Below are 9,188 nucleotides of genomic sequence, written 5' to 3'. Positions count from 1 at the left end.
ATTAAACTAAAGAGCTTTTGCACAGCAAAAGAAACTACCATCAGAGTGAACAGGCAACCTACAGAATGGGAGAAAATTTTTGCAACCTACTCATCTGACAAAGGGCTAATATCCAGAATCTACAAAGAACTCAAACAAATATACAAGAAAAAAACAACCCCATCAAAAAGTGGGCAAAGGATATGAACAGACATTTCTCAAAAGAAGACATTCATACAGCCAACAGACACATGAAAAAATGCTCATCATCACTCGCCATCAGAGTTTCTAATATTTAATTTCAAATCAATTTTAAAACAAATACCAAAAAGTAAAAGAGGAATGAAACTCTTTCACATAAGAATGTTAAAATATGATCTCTTCTGACCAATACCACAGCTATCCTTAACCTGGGTTTCCCAATGCAGATCTCTAGCACCCTTGCTGGTAAGGCAGAAAAAAAGTGACAGGGCACAGGAGAAGTTCTAAGACAAACAGCTCATTTTCCTGAAATATGAATATTTACATGAAGATATAACAGTTAAGTAATTTTAAATTTTTTGTATTGAGTACAAACTCTTTCACAAAACAGGATGGAAAGCAAAATTTACATAAATGCTTAATATAAAAGAGTTTCTTAAATTATTTTTCTCCAGAGGAAATTTGGAGACAGAAGCAGACTGACATTATAAGCAATTTGATAATCTTTCAAAGTACAGCTCTAATTTTCTATTTTGTTGGAATTTTAATTTTCCTTAGTACTCTGTGCTTTTAAAATCCAAGAAAACATGATTGCTGGTTTATAAGTATTTCAAATGCTAGTAAAATTATATCAGGAAAAACTCTACTGGAATTTCCACTGACAGAATTTTGTTTTGGTAAGCACACTGCTACATATCAGTATCTCAGGAACATTTTTTTTTTTTTGAGATGGAGTTTCACTCCATTGCCCAGGCTGGAGTGCAGTGGCGTGATCTCAGCTCACTCCAACCTCTGTCTCCTGCGTTCAAGCAATTCTCCTGCTTCAGCCTCCAGAACAGCTGGGATTACAGGTGCATACCAACATGCCTGGCTAATTTTTGTATTTATAGTAGAGATGGGGTTTCATCATGTTGGCCAGGCTGGTCTCGAACTCCTGACCTTAAATGATCACCCACCTCAGCCTCCCAAAATGGTGCGATTACAGGCATGCACCACCATGCCCCACCTCTCAGGAACATTTGATGAAAGTGCCTAATAAAGAAGTCTCACAATTTCACCTCACATTATTACATTATTCTTCCATTCTTTAAGGAGCTATGCAGCCCTAGGGAGACTTTCTATTCCAAAGTGAAGCCATGGTATAAAAGAAAATGATCACATGAACACAGGACAAAGCACTGCCAACGGTAGTGTAAGCAGTGCCCTTCAGGATGGTGGAGACTGTTATGAGTCACAGTTACCATTCTAACGCACCATTCTTGAGTTAGAAAGGGGACAGTCACTGATTTGTTAAAACCATAAGGCTTTGGAGGAACTCTATAGTGCCCTGCAAATTATCTAGTCTTATAAAGAAAAGCAAAAATAGAAGTTATCCACAGGACAAATGTAAACCATAGTCTTGGTACATTCTCTTCTTTTATTCAGCAGAAAATAAAAATATTAGAGGTTTTAACATATTCCCATCATAAAGATAATCCACTCAAGTTTTGATATATGATTTTATGCAGTACAAACTATATCTTAGGACCACAGTAGCCCCAAAACTCTGTTCAATTAGTTGAGGATTATTCTGATTGCTCCCCTCACACTAATCTATTTGTACTTATTAATACCTTGCATTTGAACTATTTCATAAAGTACTCCCTTTAAAGCTGACAGTGTGGACAGCATGATGAAGAGATTCCACACCATGCCCATGCTCCTAGACAGCACACCTTTATGGTGATGACTAATCTCTCAAAAAGTTAGCAAGTAAAAAGAAGCAATTTTAACTTCTGTGAGGAAATGCAATGTGAAAACTTCTCTTTCCTTACCCAAGACACACATTTCTTTTTTTGCGTTATTAGTTACAAGGATAATTACATCTTATTAGTTACTTATGTCGGTGTTCCTTAAACTTTTTACCACAGCCCAAACTGTGACTTAAGTACACCTAACAGATCTAGTGTATGTGTATGTCTAACCAACTCAAGTTTCACCAAACAATACTTGCATTCATGATCAAAAGGTAGCTGAAATTTTTCACTCTATTGTATTCTTTTCAGTAGTTTTTGCTACTGACTAGTGGGAAGTCATAAAACATACTCTAAAAAAATACTAATCTATACTATAGTTGTCCATTTTTCATGCAGAATCATAAATTCCTCAAGGACAAAGGGGCTGTTTTTTCTTCACCACCATACTCTCCAGTTACATTATTTAGTACCTAGTTCATGTTAACTTATGTACCTGGCCCTGACACAGCAAGTTCTAAAAATCTTTCAGTAGTTGACAGGGTATGGTGTGAGATAAAGGGTTAACTTAATAAAATGAAAGCCTAGTGGAATTTCTCCAGTCCTCAAATACCTAGCAGTAGAAATACATTATAATAGCCATATTTGTTCCTGCTTGTTTTAGAAACTTATATAAAAGTGATTTCTGAGGCTGGATTTTAAAAGATCAGTTTCCAATAGCTCTGTAGTTACAGGCTGAACTTTTGCCACATCCAAATGTCTGCTGAGTGTTCTCAAAGTTGATATATATATGAGTATCTTGTGATAATCACACCATATTAAACAATATTTGATTAAATGGCATTGTCGGTGTTATCTTACACATTAATTGCTCTTCTAATGCCCTCAAGTAGGAGCAGTTCTCTCTGGTTAAAAAAATAAAAATGCTTCTGGATGCATGCTTAGGGTCTATTAAGTGTATTAATTATTACCTTAATAACATCAAGATTAAGAAGGTTTTTCCATCGTGATTCAGGAAGAAGTGAAAGAGTCACCAACTGCTCATTCAACTGTTCTGGCGAATCATACTCTATCATTTCTTCACTTGGTTCTACTGTTTCTTCTGATTCTTCTACATCTTAAAAAAATTTTTCAGGTAAAACAAAAGATTTTTATCATATAAAAGCAATTTAATTCATTCCAAATCCATCTGTATTTCATAACATGTTCACTTAATGCAGCCTTGTAAACTGTTCATTTATTTCATTTCCTTATCCCTGCCTTTTCCTTATTTTCGCATAATAACTAAAACTTCCATCACTGAACCCAAAACACCTGCTTCACTGGTATACTATCTGATAGCTTATCAATACCACATCAATTATATTTTTGCATAAATTCATGAAGTCATTCAAAGTCTTTTATATCAGTTAAAAAACACTTGGATTGAATGCACTAAACTTTGCCTTTGGTAGCAATAGCTCCTATATTAGGTTTATAATATTACACCTCAAAAATTACTTTGCAATTTTGTAATTACCTTGGGTTTGACAAGTACCAGGAAGCATTACTACTGAAGGGACATAATCTGCAGGAAGTGGCCGTAATGAAACAACTGAATACAGGGAAATATTGGACCTGAAAAATCAAAACACAAGCAATATTTTAAAACTATAAAAGTTTCTTCAGAGACACACTCTACAATATTGAATTTGACTACAGACTTCTATTAGTTAAAAAAAAGACCTCAAAGATAGATTGTATCAATTTAAAAATGCCTTGACTTATATCATAGATGCCATCATAACAAAGCTGTGCAAATACATTTTGAGTCTCTTTCCTGACGTAGTACAAAAATATATTAAAGATAGACCAGTAGCAGATAATACTTTTATAAGGTAAAATAACTTTCATATATTGTTTTGACATATATCAACCTTTATTTAAGTAAATTATAACAGAAGGAAAGATGAACTCAGAGAGTAAGTCAGAGTGCAAATATGCTGAGCATATTCTTGCTCTGCATATTCTTGCGGTTGCTGAAAGGTCATAGATCCCCCTTCTCTAGAATGGCCCTCTAAGTAGCCATATTTCTGCCTCTTAGCCTGCACCCTGGCCATGGATGACTAATCAAGATGTAGATACCAGTCCCAAAGAAGGGGACAGGTTCTTTTTCCCCCAGTTTATGAATCTGGAATAGAAAATAAAAATTGAGAATCTCAGGTTTCAAGTTATTAATAGCAGTACTTTAGAGAGAGGGGCCATACTCCTGCTGTGAGTGCTCATAGCTATTCTTTTCTGAATTGTTGAAGCCTCATGGATTCTAAGATACTCCATTTTACAAATTAAGGTGAACAGGGTCTATTTCTATTATATATTAAAATTCCTTCTGTATCTTCAAATGTAATTACAACGTTTTATCATTAATTTTTTTAAAAAATCAATTTTTTCTTTTACCCAATAGATGTATAAAGTCAGGAAAGAAACAAAATAAACATGGCACAAGTATACATATGTAACAAACCTGCACGTTATGCACATGTACCCTAGAACTTAAAGTATAAAAATAATTAAAAAAAAAATTTTTTTTCTAAACTCAGGTGATGTTCTATTTATTATGAGCAATCATAGTCCCTTACAGGTTCATCAAAATTTGAAGATCACATAAGTATCTTTACACAGTTATGAAAAGTCATGCAACCAGAATAAATCTCTCAGAAAGTATTCTGCTTATACTTGTGCCTTATTTTATAGACAAACTAGGCTGAGGTTCAGAAGTGATTGGCCAAGGTCATAAAGTAGTTGTGGGATACTGGCAGGAAAACCATGGTGTGGCTGGGGACTCCTTTGCCTAAACTTTTAGAACTCACTTATTCTTTCTGCAAATAAAAGCCAAATATAACAGATAAAAATCAATCACGTGGTTTGGAATACATACTTCAGCAAAGCTGTCTACGTTATCAAGCAGATGTTGAATCACTCACAGACTTACAGTGAATTAAATCTATGTTAACTTGTGACATTTCCATTTAATAAATATAAAAACAGTCTAAATGACAATTTTAGTGACTCTAACTCTCTGACAATACAATCTTCTTCATCCCAAAACAGAACCATATGAAAGAACTTACCATAGATAAATTCCAAGGTGGTCCACATGGGAAGTTGCCAGAAAGTCTCCAGTAGGAGACATGGAAACATTGAGAGGAGCCGAGTCCAACAAAAAGCAGTCTATAAGGCTACAGAAATAATTAACATGTTAAAAGTATTTGAACTCTACCAAAAGGATAAAATTCACAAAATATTTTGCCAAAACACAAGGGATAAGAGATGCAGAAAATGTTTTGTTTTGTTTTTTTCTTAAATCACCAGCATCGATCAGAAAGTCACCACTAATAAATAGCTTTGTTAACTAAGTTTCTCACTGAATGAGAAAGACAACATTCACTAGACCAACTAACTGGAAAAGCAGTTTCAACAACAGGGAGGAAGCAGGAGGAAATCTTTTTTTCTCGAATACTAAATTTTGGTAGACTGACCTGGAGACAATTCTAAAGACATAACATTTAAAATAAATCTAATTATCAGTATTCTGTATTTTTGTTACTTCAGTGAAACTAATGAAAAGCTTAGGCAAAAGGAGAAAGTAATATAACAAAATGGATGTAAATAAGAATGGTAATTTTAAAAAAAGCTTTTGAGCAACTGTACCTGTTTTTGAAATAAGTAATTATGCTCTACATGAAACACATGAAAATTCAGTCTCTAGAGAAGAACCATAAAGCAATTTATGGAAACTAGCCCCACAGCTTTAAACTGCTGAAGGGATTTACAAGTTGGGGTGAAAGGGAGAGTAACCACAAACCAGGTAGAAGACTCAGAATGGGCTTCACAGAGAACACTTATGTTTGAGAGGAGCTTTACAAATGGAGAGGATTTCAATGGATATTGGTGTCTAGTAGAGAAAGCACTTCCTGGCTAAGAGAAAGGTGGTGGATAAGGCAAGGGAAAATACAATTGTGTAAAGTGAAGAGTGCAGTTTTGTAGGACCATTAAGCATAAGCATAAGGCTGCATACAATGTCTTAAATACCAAACACCTGAGTTTGTTTCAATCTTATAATTGATGGAAAGTCATTAATCACTTAAGAGGAGATAGTGGCATAACCTTCACTTCCATAGAAAACTTGCCATAAGAATGCAGAATATATTTGAACAGAGAGAATGGTGACATTATGGTAGTAATCATTTAACAATCAAAACGATAACTAGGATGGTGGTAGCAGGAAGTGAAAAGAGGTAGATTTAAGAAGCAAAGAGAAAGGCTTACACTCATCTGAATCCTGCTGAAAGACTCCTTAGGCTTGCTAAAAGTGAGAACAGCTTTAAGGAGAGTATACTGGTTTTTAATTACAGCTTTTCTGAAGCCAATATATTATCCATAGGAAGGTACACACAAATGACTCAAGTTCCAGATGTACATTAATACAAATTATTTCAAGAACAAGATTAACACTTTTTTAGTGCTCTGTGTGAGGAAGTATCCTCAGCACTTGAGTGTGTTAACTAATCGAATCTTCACAAACCCTATAGGCAGGTCCATCCTTACTATACAGTTCAGAAAACTGAGGTCCAGCAGAATTTGAAAACTCGCTCAAGGTAGAAAGCAATTGGGTCAGGATTTTCACCCAAGCAGGTCTACCCAATTTATATTGTTAGCCAATATAAATTCTAGTAAAGCTACTACTGAAACTAAAACACAAAAAGAGGGCAATAGCTTACAAACACCCAGAGTATGCCTACATTGGTGATTCACGGGACACACACTGTGAGCAGCTCAAATGTAAATGAAGACTGTCCAGTGGGAGACATTAAGTTGCTTGCCCATGGTAAAATGCCTCTCTCAATTTGCTGAAAGAGCCAATAAAAATGTAAGCCTTAAACAATGAAGGCAAGATGGAAAGAAAAGACAACAATTAGAAGCACTGAAAACAAACACACACACATCAAAGTGTGTTCAGGAAAACGACTGCTGTTTAATTGTCCATTATGGGGAAGGAAGCAATAACCTGTCTGATTTCTGTTCAAGTCTGTTTTGAAAGCTCACAAGAATGGCTTTTATTGGGAATCAAGGGAGTTGGGGAAAAGAAAACATTTGCTAAACACTTATTCTATGCCATAGACTATTAAATTATTTATGTTAAATCACTTAATCCAAACAATCCAGAGATGAAGATATTATCTTAACACATATAAAGATTAAACCTAAAACACGGCAATTTCAAATCTTAAAGTATTTCCTTTGTCTGAATATTACTCATCAAAAGTTTACATACGTGAAGGGTAAAACTTCCTAACATGTTTAGGAACTATCTGTTAAAAAGAAAGCTTACTGCTTGAGCAAACTTATTTTACTTCATACTATAATTATCTTGTCAACTTCATTGTGTAACTTCATTTCCACAGCTGTGGTGTGTGGGTAGATGGGACTTCCATTATATAAAACCACCAAATTGAGGAAGGTGGTTTCCACATACACAGCATATTCTACACTGCCACATTAGTTCATAAAACATAAATGCACAGGCTCATCCCAGACCTAAAACTACCATATAGTTTCATGCTAATGTTAAAAAATAAGTCGCAGGTACCTTATAATTTTTTCTCAAAGAATATTAATACAATTCCTATTCTAAGGGATCAGATTTACAAGATCTGAGCTCTGCATAACCATTCAGAAGGTTGTTTCTGATTATTATTCTGAGCAAATGGAGACTGCTTCCATATGTTCTATTTCCAAAGTGCTAAAATCACCTTCCACAGAAATCTTTAAGGAGTAGAAGGGGATGTTTCTGCCTCAGTGAGAAATTCAAAACAATGTCAATTCCAATTCTTCTCATGTAATGCTCCTCATGAAGTAGGGGTTGGGTGAGACAGAACAAATGAAAAGTTCTATTCAGATTATTTATGTATTTCTCACTCCTCAAAGAACGCAATCTGGGCCAGGCATGGTGGCTCACGGCTGTAATCCCAGCACTTTGGGAGGCCAAGGTGGGTGGATCACTTGAGGTCAGGAGTTTGAGATCAGCCTGGCCACATGGTGAAACCCTAACTTCATTAAAAAAAAAAAAAAAAAAAAAAATTAGCCGGGCATGGTGGCACATGCCTGTGGTCCCAGCTGCTCAGGAAGCTGAGGCAGGAGAATTGCTTGAACCTGGGAGATGGAGATTGCACTGTCTAGCCTGGGCAAAAGAGCAAGACTTCGTCTTGGGGAAAAAAAAAAAAAAGAATTCAATCCGAATTTCTATTAGATCAAAACAACCAGACATAAAAGGTGGTGGTAGTGGTAGAGGAATGATAACTTCAGAGACAAAAAATTTCAACTCAGTTCCTCTGAAAATTTTACAAACATAACAAATATTTCAGCACTTTAAAAAAACTTTACAGCAAAGTTTAACACCCACGCAATTTGTTTCAGATAGGCACAATTCTAGATGGATATACCTGTATGTTAATACACTCAAGGGTTTACTCATAGATAGCTTCACTTTCCAGGCTATGTAATGTGTTTTCATTATTCAAATTATTTAATTGAAAGAAGAACTAGTAATTTCCAAAGGCTGTCATACTAATTATGTTTTTTTTTGTTTTAAAGAAAATCAGTTCATACTTAAAACGAGACAGTCTGAGCAAAGATGGTAACATGACTGTTAAGAAACCTATTTATTTCTCCTGTGCTTATTTTGAAATGGGACTAATAACAGTAATAGTACCTACAACCTGTTAGGATATGAAAATAAAAGCATATATAGTGCCTAGCAGCACATTGTAAATCTTAGCTTAGTTGCAATTAAGCAGCAGCAGTTGTTGGATAGTTATTCCCGCTCTCTCATTTGGTCCACTTCGAATGTTAACACAAAACTTTTTTAATAGAAATATACTTTTCTCCAATCAATTTAGATTTCATTACATTTCCTTTTAACAATTCGATGTGGTCACTTCTTGCTCTTGTGCTACAGCCAGCTTCATGCCTCTCTATTCACTTAAAATTGCCTATGTTCACCTAAAATAAAGATACTAGAGCTGAAAATCTATCAGATTTGAATCTGTTCAACTTTTACTGATATAATAAATTCAGCAAAAGGCTAATGCTGAGTCAAAGGTTAGTGGCTTTGAATGCTACTTTCAGATCCTAATTTTCCATTCCAAAGACAAATTTACCACTTAAAATACATTGCCAATTTACTACTACTGAATAATCTCTCCCACTAATATAAAATGTTAAAAGGAAAATGAA

At 34.9% G+C, this 9,188-nt stretch overlaps 1 protein-coding gene across 1 annotated transcript in view; it reads right to left on the bottom strand.

Annotated features, from left to right (window-relative positions):
• Positions 1-9,188, bottom strand: part of WDR36 (WD repeat domain 36) — a 52,939-nt gene that overhangs the window by 6,159 nt on the left and 37,592 nt on the right. The window contains 3 exon segments of the mRNA XM_017889299.1: positions 2,884-3,030; positions 3,433-3,530; positions 5,024-5,131. Coding sequence (XP_017744788.1) covers positions 2,884-3,030; positions 3,433-3,530; positions 5,024-5,131 — 353 coding nt within the window.

This window comes from Rhinopithecus bieti, unplaced genomic scaffold (assembly GCF_001698545.2).
Source record: "Rhinopithecus bieti isolate Rb0 unplaced genomic scaffold, ASM169854v2 scaffold_18418, whole genome shotgun sequence".
In the NCBI taxonomy this organism is placed as follows: Eukaryota; Metazoa; Chordata; class Mammalia; order Primates; family Cercopithecidae; genus Rhinopithecus; species Rhinopithecus bieti.
This window is presented reverse-complemented; position numbering and strand designations above follow the sequence as displayed.